General features: G+C 40.3%; 1 protein-coding gene across 1 annotated transcript in view; it reads left to right on the top strand.

Annotated features, from left to right (window-relative positions):
• Positions 1-6786, top strand: part of ccdc150 (coiled-coil domain containing 150) — a 92293-nt gene extending 85507 nt beyond the window's left edge. The window contains exons 25-26 of the mRNA XM_067995338.1: positions 2940-3026; positions 4897-6786. Of these exons, the coding sequence (XP_067851439.1) occupies positions 2940-3026; positions 4897-5094 (285 nt within the window). The 3' untranslated portion in view covers positions 5095-6786. The remainder of the gene's footprint in view (positions 1-2939; positions 3027-4896) is intronic.
• Positions 6787-17096: the final 10310 nt, after the last annotated feature.

The following is a 17096-nucleotide window of genomic DNA, read 5'->3' as shown; positions in this document are numbered from 1 at the left end:
AATTAGACAAAATTCCAGCTCCAGGCCCAGGCCTACACCACATAGTCTCGAGTTTAAACCCTGACTGACTTTCCATATGTACCTTCGTGTTCCCATCAAGTGGGAGGCGTCCGTCTGACTTCTTCCCTGTTCACTGATTCGCTGGGTAGACTTATAATGAAACCGGTCACCTCTCCTCCCCCCTTACAATGTGGGTCTCAAGATACTGTCTCCCACTATTCTCACAATGAATAGGGTCCATCATGGGTTAATGTCCATTATGGGTTAATGAGTCAGGGATGAATCAATTGGGTTTCATGTGGGGCAGTATTCAACTATTGCCTGTCCCATTTATAAAACATCCAGCAGTTGAAAATAGCAGGAAAACAGTGGCTGACCCTTGGATGCCCAAGACCCGCCTGATGCAATTTTCACACGGGCCTGTAATTGGAGACCCAGCATTCCTGCCCAAAACAGGTGAGCGGCTAGTTGCATATGCAGATCTGGGTCCCACACCAATGGTAGAAAATTTGTAATGTTCAAGTTCAAATGATTGGAGCGTGCATCTTCACACTCCACCCATTTGTACCAGGTGGTGAGCAGCCTTACCAGCGGTCCTTAAAGGGACCGATGGAGGCCATTCCAAAAATGGCCTGGAACATTTTTGGGGGGGAATTTTCGTGGGGCCACGAGGAGCAGGAATACTTCTGCCTCCACAAAAATACTGTGGCGCTCTAATGGCCACTGGATAACCCTCCCCTCCCCCCACCTTCCCTTTAGTGCTGACTCCCAGCTCAGCCCGCTTATGGAACTGTCGGATTTCTGTGTTCAGGATCAGCGAGCTGCCCACTTAGTGCTTATTGAGCACTGGGGGCACCTCACCGCTGTAACCTAATGAGGTCCAAACCTGAAAATGTTTCGGCCTCCCGCTGAAGGGTTCGGGCGCCGCAAATGCATCGCAGATTTTGTGCCTGATTTTGGGTGCATGTTTAAAATTGCCCCCATTGAAGTAGACTGAGCTGTGACATTCCACAAAGTGGATCATCTAGCTTTAATAGACATCTTCAATGCTTGGCCTATTAACAAATAATCTTCTTGTTTCAGTGGTCACAGACTGTGGCTTTTTAAATCTGTGTGCAATCACTTTGTTTTAAAATGTGATGCTTGGATATAACTCATTCCCAAATACTTCTGCGAAGAAAAAAAATATCAAAAATACCAAAACATGAAAATAGAACTTTTCTGCTATCAAGGCAATGAAGCACCCACATAAATTTTCTGTTTAGTGGATAGAAAAGCATTCACTTCTAAAACTGATATGGCCCAAGTAGAAAACTGCATGTTTTAGAGTCAGAAAATATGAATAACCTATATAGCTCAGTCACGACTTTGTAGCTTATGCTTTAAGCTCATAGAGGCATTAAATATTTTCTCTCTGTCTATCTGACTCACTTGTGACTATTGTTCACTAGTTGAGAAAGAAGGAACTTGTATTTATATAGTGTCTTATTGTGTCTCCAACATGTCCCAGAGCATTTCACGTGCATGGTAATTACTTTTTGCACACAACAAAGTCTCACAAACAGTGATGAGATGAATAACCAGTTCATTTATTTTTGATGGTGTAGTTTGATGGTAGAATGGTGGCATATACATCAGAAGATCTCCCTGTTCTTCTTTCAAAAGTGCCATGAGATTGTTAATGTCCTCCTGAACCACTGGAACAGACAGATGAGGCTTCAGTTTAAAGTATTACCCGAAGGATGGCACCTTTGACAATGCAATACTTTATCAGTACAGCACTGAAATGCTTGTCTAGATTATGCACTCTAACCTTGGAGTGGAGCTTGAACCCACAACCTTCTGACTAAGAGGAATGAGTGCTGCCAACTGAGACCTTTCCCAATCGTGGAATAAATTCTGTGTTGTACAGTTCACCTTTGAATCCCCATTTCTAGACATCAGGGGGCACAATGAAAGAGAAGGATACAATGGGGTTGAAAATTCATGGGGGCGACGTTCGGCATAAGTGCTGGGATGATCCTGAACCCCTGACCCCAGTGGATTTTCCAGGATCAGGGGGATATTCTCTAGTTGCATATGAATGCCAGGTATCTACACAGCTATGAGCACATCTTTGGCACCCACCCACCCCCGTAGGCCACAAACTGCAATTTACTGTACCGGGTTTGGGGAGGGGGCAATGACATGGGGAGAAAGGATGGTCCTTTTTATATTTTAAATTTCACTGACAGACCCCCCTTTCCAGGTTCAACCTTAATGCCCAGTTAAGAAGGATTAACTGGGTAATGTAAGTCTCTTCCAATGTACCAATCAATTTTGATAGGCAGATATGTCGGAAATTATGATGGTCAGTTTTTGCAGTTCTGATGAGATTGGAACATCCGGGCCTGTTCTCACCTCTTAACATTTGTAGCATATTAACCATAGCTAGAGCCATAAACCCGGCGTTCACGTTTTGGTAAGGACCGTCTCTGTAGGCTGCTTGATTAGTTTCACAAATAAAGTGACCTATTTATCTAGCCCTTCAGGCCGGTTGGGGGACAGTTTTATAATACTTGTGGTGCCAGTGCTGACAGTGGCTGTCTGTGAGAAGTCTTTATGGCTTTGCTTTCTCATAGAGCTGCTTTTGCAGAATTCAGTGTTAACCCCTAAGGTTTCCCAGAATTCCATAATGGGGTTCAAGAGCCCACTGTTCTATGGCTTCCCAGAATTCATTACTATGGTTTGGGATGCCCATTGGGCTAGTCTGTTCTACTACTTTGATTTCTGCCAACATTATTAATCTTACAGAATTTGTCACTAGATCACACGATATTAAGGATCTGGAATCTCAGTTCAAGAGATTAGCATTGTAATGCTTTCCTTAAACTTAATTCGCATAAAATGGTTATGAAATTCTGAATTTTAAACAGCAAAATATTTATTTTTGCTCATAGAGCCTTGAGGAGCAGGTAAAAAATCTGCAAAGTTGCAAAGAGGTAACTGAGCACAAACTGAAGGAAGCCAGTTTGGAATCACAGCAGGTAGGAGAATGTGATCTGTGAGATACTTGTTTTATAGTCTTTATGTCCTAAGACTAAAACTTCTTGTCAATCTTAATGAACATTGTGTCATAGTTTTGCTGTCTTTACCAGGAGGTTTGGAATCACTATATGGAACTGTACTATCACAGTGCTGTGTACCAACAGTATGAATCCCATTGTGTCATGAAAGGAGAAAGTGCAATTATTCCCCCATCTAATATCTAAAAAAAAAAATCAAATAATATTAAACTCATAGCAGCTCCACTCACCTACGTTCAAGATTGTGCTTCAGACTAGTGTGAATGACAAACTAATTCTGGCTTTAGCATCTGCCCGATCAGATTCGCGATCAGTCCATTGCATGGTTTTCTATAAATAAATTCAATCAGTTGGGATACATATGGGCTGCCCATTAAGCCAGTGTTATCATAGCAGATCTGGCTGTGATTTGAGACCTAAAATGGTGGTTATTCAAAGGAGGGAAAGTTACAGTGATGGAAGATATGTCCTTCAAAAATATATGTGAAGAAATATATGTACTGAAATTATTCCCTCTAAGCATTTTTTAACCATCTTTTCAACTATTCCTTCTGTTGAAATTAATCTAAATTAAATGTAGGAAATGTTGGTGCTTGTTTTCCCCAGATCAGTTAGAAGTGGATTTGAAGAAGGGTTTGTAGATCGAAAATTTATCAAGGATCTTATGGCATCTTTCTTTTACCAGTGGTATACAAAAATTGGAATATGAAATGTTTAACGTAAACTTTTTTTTTGTCTTGTGATAGAAATTTTGAGAGTTTTACAGGGACAGTGTAGGTGCTATTCCACCCATGTCATAACTCTACTTAATTTTTTTAAGCCAAGTTTAATATTTTAAAACATTGTATAACATGCATGAATGAAATTCTGCCCCACTGAAAACTGCACTCTAAGCTTAATTGTGATTTCCTCAAACTGAGGAGATTTGTTTTTCAGTACCGTAGAAGTAAATCTAACTACTGGAGTCAGCAAAATTGAATTTTGTTAATAGGCATAAGCCATTCAACACATTTTAGGACTGTTTAGTCCTGATTACATCAGATATCATTTTTACATCTAGTTTTCCTGTTTTTCAGAAGACATCTTTGCTCAAAACAAATCTTAATTATTTCCAAGAATTGAAAATAAACATTATAAAGAAATATTACTCAATCATTTCTACAGCTGAATAAAATCTATTACAGACTGCAGTACTGAAAGCTTTGCTTTAATTGCATCAATTCAACATGGATTTATGCTGTACTCTTTATCAAGAAAAGTTTTTGCACCAGTTTTTTCCTAACCCGAAGGCACTGACGTATGCTGAGGAATAGTTCCGCAGATGCTAGCAGCTCTTCAATAGTTTGAACAAATGACCATTATAAATATGTGTTCCTAGACAGTAACTATTGGCAAGCTTTTTGACTGAAGCAGGCCTCACAGCTTAGCCCAATTCTGTCTTTTATCAGTTGTCCATATGTAGTGTTGCAACAGGATGTCGCTGGATAGTGATCGGGAGGAGGAATCCTGGCTGGTTCTCACCACCCAAAGCACGGGGACATTGAGTCCAGTTGTAGTACTCCCCATGATTATCCAGCTGCAATCAGCTAACTCAAAACACACCAGGGATGGAATCTGGGGCATTCTTGGTCTGTATGGCTCAATAATATGCATTGCTGTGCATTTACCCACTGAGTCATGGGGAGCACTAGAAAAGTAGTTAATATTGACCAGTGACTGCAGTTATCTGGAAATGTGCACACTTTATACATGTACACTATATAAAGAGATGTCTTTAATGTATATTAGTATTAAGGGCAATGTTGCTACTTGTGATGTTATCTGACTGCAGATCAGTGCTAACCTGGAGGAAGCACACCAATGGTTTAAGTCCAAGTTTGATAGTTTACAAGCAGAACTGATAAAGACGCATGGAGTGGATCCATCAAAAGAACAATTGTGTGACGGAGGAAATTTAATCAAGACTGGCACAGAAGAACTATGTTCAAGATCAAGACAAAGGGCGAAGGTTGGAGTTCACCATTTTTAGATATTTTTTCCATAAGAATGTCTTAAGCTTTGGAGACAGTGGGAAAAGGTACAATTTGTGCATAAACATCAATTACACTCTCCAACAACAGGAAGTGGGCTTCCTGCACAACAAGAAGTACTAGGTTAAGTTTTCCTCTTCAAAATGAGACTCCCTGTTAATAAAAGGTGCCTCCCCATAAACTTGGTCTAAGAACTGCTGAAATGTTTCAGCATGACTACAGATTCAAGTGACATCAAATAGAAACCACAGGATTATCAGTTGCTCACAGTTACCAACCACGAAGTTCATTTTTCCCAGGTTATTTGTCAGTGTATAGAGTTTAGACCAAGTAATTTTAAAAAATGATACATTTCACATGCAGCATTTATAGTAACCAAAACAAAAACAAACTAGTGAAGATCAATAGTTATTTACTAGAATATTCATTAATTGTTGTTAACAGTGTTTGATAAAGTGCCACATGGTAGGTTTGCTATTAAGATTGCTGCCCATGGAATAAAGGGGGCAATAGCAACATGGATGCAGAATTGGTTAAATGACAGGAAACAGAGAGTAGTGGTTAGCGGTTGTTTTTCAGACTGGAGGGAGGTGTGCAGTGGTGTTCCCCAGGGGGCAGTGCTGGGACCACTGCTTTTTTTGATATATATTAATGTCTTGGACTTGGGAGTACAGGGCACAATTTCAAAATTTGCGGATGACACAAAACTTGGAAGGGTAGTGAACAGTGAGGAGGATAGTGATAGACTTCAAGAGGATATAGACACTCTGGTGGCATGGGCTGACACGTGGCAGATGAAGTTTAATGCAGAAAAATGCCAGGTGATGCATTTCGGTAGCAAAAATGAGGCGAGGCATTATAAACTAGAGGGCACAATTCTAAAAGAGGTGGAAGAACAGAGGGATCTGGGGGTGTATGTGCAGAAATCGTTGAAGGTGGCAGGGTAGGTTGAGAAAGCGATTAAAAAAGAATACGGGGTCCTGGGCTTTATAAATAGAGGCATAGAGTACAAAAGCAAGGAAGTCATGATGAACCTTTATAATACACTGGTTCAGCCTCAATTGGATTATTGTGTCCAGTTCTGAGCACCGCACTTTAGGAAGGATGTGAAGGTCTTAGAGAGGGTGCAGAGGAGATTTATTAGAATGATTCCAGGGATGAGGGACTTAAATTACGTGGATAGACAGGAGAAGCTGGGATTGTTCTCAGAACAGGGAAGGTTGAGAGGAGATTTGATAGAGGTGTTCAAAATCATGAAAGGTCTAGACAGAGTGGATAGAGAGAAAGTGTTCCCATTGGCGGAAGGGTCAAGAACCAGAGGACATAGATTCAAGGTGATTGGCAAAAGAGGAAAAACTTTTTTACACAGCGAGTGGTTAGGATCTGGACTGCACTGCCCGAGGGAGTGGTGGAGGCAGATTCAATCATGGCCTTCAAATGGGAACTGGATAAGTACTTGAAATGAAAAAATGTGCAGGGCTACAGGGATAGAGCGGGGCAGTGGGACTAGCTGGATTGCTCATGCATAGAGCCGGCGTGGACTTGATGGGCTGAATGCTGTAACCTTCTATGTTTCTATGATTCTAACAACTGCTGAGAATATTTGTTTTGTGTTACAAGATTGGTCATAGAATTTACAAAAACCAAATATGAAATTAAATCTCAATAAACATGCTGTAATAATGTCACAATGGTGATTATTTTAATGTGAATGACCCCACTTATCAAGGACGTAGGGCTCAATGACCTTCATAATTCACATAAATAGTCCTTTGGCACAAAAAAATGAGATAAATCCTTCTTACATATTAAATGTTAACAGATGCAAGGCTTTTAAGGATGTAATCCAGCCTTTAATTTCAGAAAATCGTCATAAACCATTCAAGTTGAGACCTTAATAATTATCCCCTCAATATGACTTGATTAAATTACTGCTTTGTAGTTATTTGTAAGTATCCATTCATCTTCTCTTATTTATATATATATATATAAATAAGAGAAGATGAATGGATACTCACAAATAACTGCAAAGCAGTAATTTAATTAAGTTTCTTGTCCTGTATAAAATTTTGGAAGGGGGAGATTAAAATATATTAACAATTTTAAAAGAAAATCTTTCTGCTATATAAATGCAATGGGATATTAAAGTACATTATTTCTCCGCTTCCATTGTTACCAGAAATTAGGATACTGTCTTAATGAATGTTGAAAACGTTCTGATGAAACTTCAAGAGAACAACTCCCTACTACAACAGTGTGATTTTAAAAAAAAAATTCCCACTTCTGCCATTTTTATGTATTCTCTTTGTGAGATTGTCAGTGCATACCAAATTATGGTGGTCTCTTAGAACTGAGTTGGAACAAGCTAAATTAATTTTATGTGCTATCTGTACAGCCATAGAGACTTCCAGACCACTAATTGAGGCCAGACACAAACCTAAATACTAGGTCTTGATCTAGTGTTAAGTAATCAGCATTAACTTCAAGTCCTATTATTACTTCCCTTCCCCCACCTGTACAAAGGATTAAACACAGAGAAACTCAACATATTGGTGTCTTTTTCACAGTTGCAAACACAAAAAGGACCTGATGCATATGGTCTATTTGTACAAATTGCATTGAGACAACACTTGAGTTCTGCATTCCAAAATGTTATACAACAACAACTTGCATTTATATAGCACCTTTAATGTAGTAAAACGTCTCGAGGCGCTTCACAGGAGCAATTATCAAGCAACATTTGACACCGAGCCACATAAGGAGATATTAGGACAGGTGACCAAAAGCTTGGTCAAAGAGATAGGTTTTGAGGAGCGTCTTAAAGGGGGAGGGATAGGTTTAGCGAAGGAATTCCAGAGCTTAGGGCCTAGGCAGCTGAAGGCACGGCGGCCAGTGGTGGAGTGATTAAAATCGGGGATGCGCATGAGGCAAGAATTGGAGGAGCGCAGAGATGTTGGAGGGTTGTAAGGTTGGAGAAGTTTACAGAGCTAGGGAGAGGCGAGGCCATGGAGGGATTTGAAAACAAGGATGATAATTTTAAAATCGAGGCGTTCCCTGATCAGGAGCCAATGTAGATCAGTGAGCACAGGGGTGATGGGTGAAGGGTACTTGGGTGAGTTAGGATACGGACTGCAGAGTTTTGGATGACCTCAAGTTTATGGAGGGCGGAAGATGGGAGGCCAGCCTGGAGAGCATTGGAATATACAGGACAAGAAAATATGGGGGAAAAATTCGATACAGGCTATTTTTGGGAGTAGGTAGCGTGATGTGCTATTACCCCACACCCAATGGCCCCTGTGCAGGCATGACCCAAGTTTTGACCCACCCAAGGACTTACCTGCAATCAGCTTTCCTTTCCAGGCCTTGCATGTGGAATCAATGCAGTTTGCACTTTCCACCACCAGAGGGAGCTCAATATCTTAAAGGGAGGATGTTTCTTAGAAATCTCTTAAAGATAGCTGGTATCTGTTATTTGCTGAAAATAACAGTTTACTGTCTGTATGGAGTCCGAACAGAGATCAGACATCGCACACATAAAACACAGATGCAGGTCCCATCCCTATGTTTACACACTGATGATTTATGTTAAAACATTGAATAAAGGTTGTACACTACTAAATCCCACATCCTCCAATCTGCATACCAGACCTCACCAATCTGCCGATCTGAGTTGGTACCAGGCCTGCGAGAGTGCATGCACCAAGGTTCTCTGCTGATGCACTAGAGACCTTGGGTGCAAGAGGCGGACAGAAGGAGGGACATCCTATATCCGGGGGGGGGGGGGGGGTGGCAGTGGTGGTGGCAAGAGGCCCTCCAGACATATACTCAAAAGACAGTGGGAGGCAGCAGTGGCGAAGTCAATGCCAGGCGCATCGTGAACATGGATGCAGTGCAGGAAGAAGTTCAATGCTTTGACATGAGTGGTCAAGGTGAGTGAGGTCAACTGACAAGTGGCGTCTCCTACCAACTGCACCATGCACTACACCCCCCATCCCCCACGAATCAACAAACTCTTTCCATCAGTACTCAACTCTGCCAATCAGATGCTTCCTCTCACCCTTACACATTACCACTGTTTCAAGCCACCCACCCACAACTCACAGCCCACACACACTGGCAGCTATTCAACCATGACAGGCACATCACCCAGACACACGTCCCACTTTCTTGCAGGAGAAGGTGGCGCATATCAAGAGGCAGCAAGTAGCAGTGGCATTTACCCTGTTCCGCCATTCAGAGAGATCATGGTGGACCTGTGACCTAACTCCATATACCCACCTTAGCCCCATATCCCTTAATACCCTTGGTTTACAGAAATCTATCAATCTCAGATTTAACTTTCACATGTGAACTAGCATCAACTGCCGTCTGCAGAAGAGCGTTCCAAACATCTCCCACCCTTTGCGTGTAGAAGCATTTCCTAACTTCACTCCTGTACGTCCTGGCTCTAAATGTTAGGTTATGTCCCCGCGTCCTAGTATTCAAAATCTAGGAGACCGCCAAAAACGGCAGCCAGAAGCAATAATCCAGCAACTAACCTGTAAATCCTGCACGTTCCCTTTAAATTGTGCTGGTGGGGGGGTCCTCCAGGCACTGTAAGACATGTTCAGATGGTCAGGGTTAAGACTGTGCGTTGAGTTGAGCGTTGAGTCCTAAAATGGTGTCTATCACTTTAAATCAGCATTGCACACTGAAGCCATTTTCTCCCTACTTTACATGATTCCAGCGTGCGTTATCTGTGCCTGCGCTAACTCCTATACCAAGATGGCGTCTGGTGCACATCACGCAGGAAACGTGCATGCGCATCCAAGACGCCATCTTGTATGTCGGAGAGGCCGTGTAGCGCCGAAACAACGGGCTCCCCATGGCCCAATTTAGCGCCCTAAATATACCTCTGTACACTTCATCTCCTTTTCCCCAGCTTAAATACTTTACAAAGAGTAAACCCTGAAAAAGCCTTGATTATTAATTGACATCTCTGGCTAAAAGTTTCGCATTGCACTTCAAAAAGAAGAAACACTAGAGCAGTTACTATATACGATTAGTAGTAAAATCAAGCATCTTCTATTTTTACAAAGGACGTGAAGGTGACAACTATTAAAATTCCTAGTCAATTCAGCCTCAGTCGTTGGGAAGCTAAACAGGAACTGAAATTTATCTCCAGGAAATATCTAACTGATGTACCTAAGTGATAAAACAGATGAAGTGGAGTAAATTTGAAGCTAATTGAAATTCAGACAATATGAACCTTTCCATCCCTTTAATTGATGAAATAATGAAAATCAAGTCATTAGATCTGTATTTTGTGAGACACGGTTGGAAGAAGAAAGGTTGCAGGTCTCACGCCTGGGTCACTCAACAAAGGACATTCAGACCGTGATATGACATTTTGAACCAGCCGCTTAGTTATGTTAAATTCACAAAAGACTTGACGTCATATCTTTTCTTTACTGATTTCACTATGCATGCAACTAGAAATGAAAATGTAAAGTTCCGCACGGCAGAACATTTATAAAAATCCTGGTAGTCATCCCAGTCTCTTTCTTAGTGGAGAACCACAAATGTTGAAAATCTGAAATAAAAACTGAAAATACTGGAAATACACAGCAGTCAACTAAAATCTGAGAGCGAAAAGCAGGTTAACACCTCTGGTAGGACCCTTCATCAGAAGTGGTATGGTGAAGAAGGAATCTCCTTTCTGAGGACTTATCAAAACAAAGAAGAGGGGAGAGTATCCAACTGCAGATGACCTTTTGTATCTCCAGTCTCATGATGATTACAAAAATAACATTCTAGTCCAGAATCTTTCTCCTTTAATACTGGTTAAACTTGATCTTTGGATGAGAAAGAATATATTAGTTGCAAAACACTTGGTCAGACCAGCTGCAGAGAACAATGTTTGTTTGTGAGTTCTGATATTGAAATGGAACTTATTTTTTAACACTTGGATTACTGTATTTTATACCTGTATAAATGATGTTATATAGGTGACGAACATGTGCTACTTGTGGATCAAAAGATTAAAACGTAATGATGCTGATTGACTTTAAAAATGCTAAGAATTAACTTTCATTAAAATGAGTTCTGGAAGGGCTAATGTGCATATTTAAGCAATTTTAAGATGTCCAGTAGATATTTTAAATTCTTAAGCATTTAAGTAACCAAAGGTGTTTTTGTATTGTTTTAATAAATTAAATGCGAGGGAAACCCCTTAAAGACCAGAATAAAAATTTAATGTATACCACCTTCAAGAGGGTTATGGTTGCTACTCGCATTATTTTGAAGATGCAGTAGCAGTAAATAATATATTTGTTAATATTCATATTGGAAAAAAAATTGGTTTCCGATACCCTCATTGTATAGCTATTAATGATGGAGTGAAATTGGTCATAAGACAGAACCGGAAACTAAACAATTCGTTGTACTGATTCATCATTAACTTTTTCTTAATTTTATGTTCTATAATCATCCAGTCTTGAATTATGGGTTTTCATAGGTGTATAGGAATACAAAAGAAGCATAACATTTTTGGATGAAGTTTTAAAATTATAATGTCTTTATAAGTGTCTTTTCAGCCCGTCAAATTGAATGTCTGTATCTTTGTGAATTTAAAGATACAAAAGGACTCGCGTGCCTACTATCCTGATTACAGTAGCCAGCACAAGCTGATTTATTTAACTACTTAATATTAGTTAAAAGGAAAGTTTGTTTACATTTCAATGTGATTATTGCAATTAGCTATATTTTTTATTTAAATGAGGTTAAATTATTAGATGAATAGTTACTAAAAAAAGAAAGTTTTACATTTTCTTGGAATTTCCATGGAGCTGCTCCCGCTCCGTCACTGTAACTTCACCAGAAGTGCAGCAGAAACCCCATATACACATGTAAAAGAGGTTTTGTTGCACTTCCAGTGAAGTTATGGAAACAGAGCGAGAGTAGCTCTGAAGAAAGTATAGGCCACTGTATCTCGTGCTTTTGTCACCTCCAGACTCGTTTGTCACCTCCAGACTCGATTACTCCAATGCTTTCTTGGCTGGCCTTCCATTCTCCATAAAATTCAGCTTATGCAAAACTCTGCTGCCCATCTCCTATCCTGCATCAGGTCCTGCTCGTCTGTCATCCCTGGTCTTGCTGATCTACATTGGCCTCAAATTTAAAATTCTGATCCTTACGTTTAATACCCTCCATGGCCTCACACCTCCCTAGCTCTATAAACTCTAGCGCTACAACTCTTTCTCCCCACCCCCAAATTCTCTGTTCCACTGACTCCAGCCTCGTTTGCAGCCCTTTTCTGATCGCCGCACTATTGTTTTCAGCCACCTAGGCCACATTCTCTGGGATTTCCTCCATAAACCTTTCTGCCATATCAATAAGTGCACTGCTGGTATTTCTTAGCCATTTTTCTTAATTTTTTCCTTCTTTGCATTTAGGTTCTCATGAACGATTGTGACAATTGATGTGAATAATTTTTCCCCCAGTACCATTACTAGCACTGCTAGGTTTCCCAGTGGGAATCTGACCATCTGATTTGAAGAGGAGGAGAACCAACAGACAGATGTCAGGCAGGTCATGCTGCACAAGAGATGCTCTGTATCCACCCCCTCGTACCCACACTTGTGCATCTGCAGACAAAGATGAATTAACCTGACTTTACCATATATTGTGCTGGTGGTTGGCTCCTCTTCCCATAGGAAGATGCATCAGCAGATCCCCAAAAACAGTGTGTAAATACAGACTGTCCATAAATGTGGATGCATCTTCGGAAGCACCACAATCAGTATGTCATGTCTTCAGTAGCACTACATGAAAGAATGTATACCAGGGTGATCAACAACCAGGATAGCCTGATTGGCCACACCCACCAAGATCCCACCAACCATTTCTGCAGGCCCTGGCATATTGGCAATGACAGTAGGGACATGTTTTCTCAGGGACTGGGTCAGCAGAAAGACAGATGTGTTGTGCCATCTGCCACAAGGACATAAGAATATAAGAAATAGGAGCAGGAGAAGGCCAAACGACCCCTCGAGCCTGCTCCGTCATTCAATCGGATCATGTCTGATCTTTGACCTCAACTCCACTTTCCTGCCCGATCCCCATATCCCTTGATTCCTCTAGAGTCCAAAAATCTATACATCTCAGCCTTGAATATATTCAATGACTCAGCATCCACAGCCCTCGGGAGTAGAGTATTCCAAAGATTCACAAACCTCTGCATGAAGAAATTCCTTCTCATCTCAGTCTTGAATGGCCGACCCCTTATCCTGCGACTATGCCCCCTACATCTGGACTCTCTAGCCAGGGAAAACAATCTCTCAGCCTGTCAAGCCCCCTCAGAATCTTATATGTTTCAATGAGATCACCTCTCATTCTTCTAAACTCCAGAGAGTATAGGCCCATTCCACTCAACCTCTCATCATAGGACAACCCTCTCATCCCAGGAATTAATCTAGTGAACCTTCGTTGCACCACCTCCAAGGCAAGTATATCCTTCCTTAGATAAGGAGACCAAAACTGTACACAGTACTCCAGGTGAGGTCTCACTAAACCCTGTACAACTGTAGTAAGACTTCCTTACTCTTGTATTCCAACCCCGTTGCAATAAAGGCCAACATGCCGTTTGCTTTCCTAATTGCCTGCTGTACCTGCATACTAACTTTATGCGTTTCTTGTACTAAGTCTCTCTGAACACCAATATTTAATAGTTTCTCAACATTTAAAAAATATTCTGTTTTTCTATTCTTCCTACCAATGTGAATGACCTCACATTTCCCCACATTGTACTCCACCTGCCACCTTCTTGCCCACTCACTTAATCTGTCTATAATCCCTTTGCAGACTCTTTGTGTCCGCCTCACAGCTTACTTTTCCACCTAGCTTTGTATCGTCAGCAAACTTGAATATATTGCACTCGGCCCCTTCATCTAAGTCATTAATATAGATAGTAAATAGCTGAGGCCCAAGCACCGATCATTGCGGCACCCCACTAGTTACAGCCTGCCAACCTTGGAATGACCCGTTTATCCCTACTCTCTGTTTTCTGTCCTTTAACCAATCCTTTATCCATGCCAATATATTACCCCCAACCCCATGAGCCCTTATCTTGTGTAACAACCTTTTACGTGGCACCTTATCGAATGCCTTTTGAAAACGCAAATATACTACATCCAATGGTTCCCCTTTATCTATCTTGCTAGTTACATCCTCAAAAAACTCTAATAAATTTGTCAAACACGATTTCCCTTTCATAAAAGCGTGTTGACTCTGCCTAATCATATTATGATTTTCTAAGTGCCCTGTTACCACTTCCTTAATAATGGAGCCCAGCATTTTCCTGACGACCGATGTCAGGTTAATTTGCCTGTAGTTCCCTGTTTTCTCTCTCCCTCCCTTCTTGAATAGCAACATCTGCGGCAACCGTGCACTATAGGGCTGGCACATGTGGGGGCAGTAATGGTCAGCTGTGGTCTGAAACTTGGTTGCACCTCCTTGCAGGCATGCAGCAACGCTGATTTATAGGATGGTGCAGTGGAGTGGCAAAGGAGGCAACTTTTCTCGCAAGCATTTACTGTAGCACCACCTTGACTTCAGCAGCCACAAACCCAGTGTTGGGTGCTAGGCTGCTCCTTCTCTCATCTGCAGACTTGTGTCAGCACCTGGAGTTCCCCTGCCCTTCATTTTTGCCTGTCTCATTAGTTCCCTGTCCCTTCAGTCTTGGAAAAGGTTGCTAATGGGTTGAAATGTCTTCTGAGGCTCTCGAAAGCTTACTGAATTTTAGTACTTATACCGTGACCCTTGCCTTTAATTGTCTCCCTCCCTTTAAATTTGCACTATTTTCCTCTCCCACCATTAGTCTCCTGTTTAGATCTGTCTAAACTCGCATTTGAAGTTATGCTGAGGGGCTGACCAAGGAAAATTGGGTGTAAACTGCCCACTACCATTTCAGTTTGTCCAAAATGTGAATAGCCATCCAGGTGTTAATAATACCAAAAGTGGAAAATGTAGCCTTTTAACTGTTGCATGCAGTTCATCATAATCAGCAAATTTCCTGAGAACTTTGTGAGGATGGAGTGTGTTCTGCAAAAATTATATTTCAATCAATTAGTAATAAAATAAATCAATTAAAACTGTAGACTGGACTCATATATAATTTTGCTGCATTTTAGATTTGTTAACTCTTGTGCATTAAACTTCAAGAAATGTGGATTTCAGTTTCTCGAGCAGCATCTTTTTGAAATCCACATTTTTTGAAGCTTAATGCATGCACAAATGTGAACTAATGGAAATGTAAAAAATACAAATACATAAGAAATTATATATAATAATTTGTAGTAGTATAAAATACATTTTATATAATGTTGCTGTGAATCTACATGTAAAGTTTCATTTTTTGATCTGCATTTTGATAAACCAACGTTTCTGCGATTGTCTTGTTTATTTGAATGAAGAATATTTATATTGAAACAAATCCTGTTAATTTTTTTAATCTTCTTTAAGAATTTTTTAAGATGTCAATGTTAAATGGTTAATGTAAAAAACTGTTAAGTTCAATAAACAGATAATTGTAAATACAACACTTTTTAAGTGTTATTTGAGGTGAAAAACTACTCTGCTCTTTTGTGATTGTTTATACACTGCAAGACTAACCATACATGACGATCTGTAGATATTGAATCTCTCGTCAACATAATCCATGACAATTCTGGGCAAACAAAGATCCCACAAGTAGCAATGAGATGACTGACCAGTTGACTTGTTTTTGATGTTGGTTGAGGAAGAAATGTTTAAATAGAGGTAAGCTTATTCATCATCTGGATGAACTGCACCCTGACTCTCTGAGTTTTCCTTAAATGATTATTTTCTGCTTTCATTATCCACCAATCATCTTCCAGTAAATCTTTCTCTCCAAAAACAATCAAAAAAACTATACACAATTACATTCTAGCAAAAAAAAGCTCCAAAATACAGCTGTTGTGCTTGTTCTACACTATTTATTCCTCCCACGATTTCAAACATAGTGATCAACAATTCAAGGAAAAAGAATTGTAATCCTTATGGAATAAGCTTATTCATCCTAGTCACTGACAAAAGTTCTCACTCCCCCTTCCCCAGCATGCTGTGAAATAACTTGCTGGTCTCTCATGAACATCCCTGATGTTGAATACACCTCCACTCATGCTCCATTATCCAGCTGATACCCAGTAATCTGATAATTTTTTTAGCTAGTGAATGTACTGAAATGAGTAGAAAACTGATTGAAAGACCAGGACAGCTCTTCTTCAAATAGCGTAATGAGATCTTCTAAATCCACTTGAGCAGAAAGGCAGGGCCTTGATTTAATGTCTTGAAAAACAGCATCTTGGACAATGCAGCGCTCCTTCAGTGCAACATTATCAGCCAAGATTATATGCTAATGTCCATAGGTGGGATTGCACCTACAACCTTTGTCTTAGGCAAGAATGTGAACAACTGACTTGTAAACAAGTAGCTTCCAAGGCAGCATGTAGTACTGTGACCAGATGCAATAATCTATCTGAACCAGAAACAAGAGTGGAGGGAAGAAGAGCTGGCTATATTTAGGAATCTGTTCCATAATTGAAAAAAGCATGTTTTAAAAGAACAATTCATGAAAAATTAAGAACATGTTTATTATTCATTTTAAATTGCAAAATATTTCAGATAAAAAGTTCATCTGGAGATAACTGGAAGATGCATCAAAAACCACTATGTTCATGTGAATTGGAAGGATGGAATTAAATTGTCCCATACAATACGCATTCGCTAAAGCTCAGGTTCAAATCCAGCTTAGACTGCTGGGATGAAATTCTTCCCTTTTGAGTCATTCCAACCCAGTTCCTTACAGCTGCACAGCACTAAATGAATCAAAAGTACAAATTGACAGTTTCTATCAGAGAGACTATAAGGATGCTTTGTGTAGGAAATTGCCATCTAACACTGGTGCAGTGGGCAACGCTCTCTTGAGGTTAGGGTTAAGGCA

Source organism: Heptranchias perlo, chromosome 13, assembly GCF_035084215.1.
Source record: "Heptranchias perlo isolate sHepPer1 chromosome 13, sHepPer1.hap1, whole genome shotgun sequence".
In the NCBI taxonomy this organism is placed as follows: domain Eukaryota; kingdom Metazoa; phylum Chordata; class Chondrichthyes; order Hexanchiformes; family Hexanchidae; genus Heptranchias; species Heptranchias perlo.
This window is presented reverse-complemented; position numbering and strand designations above follow the sequence as displayed.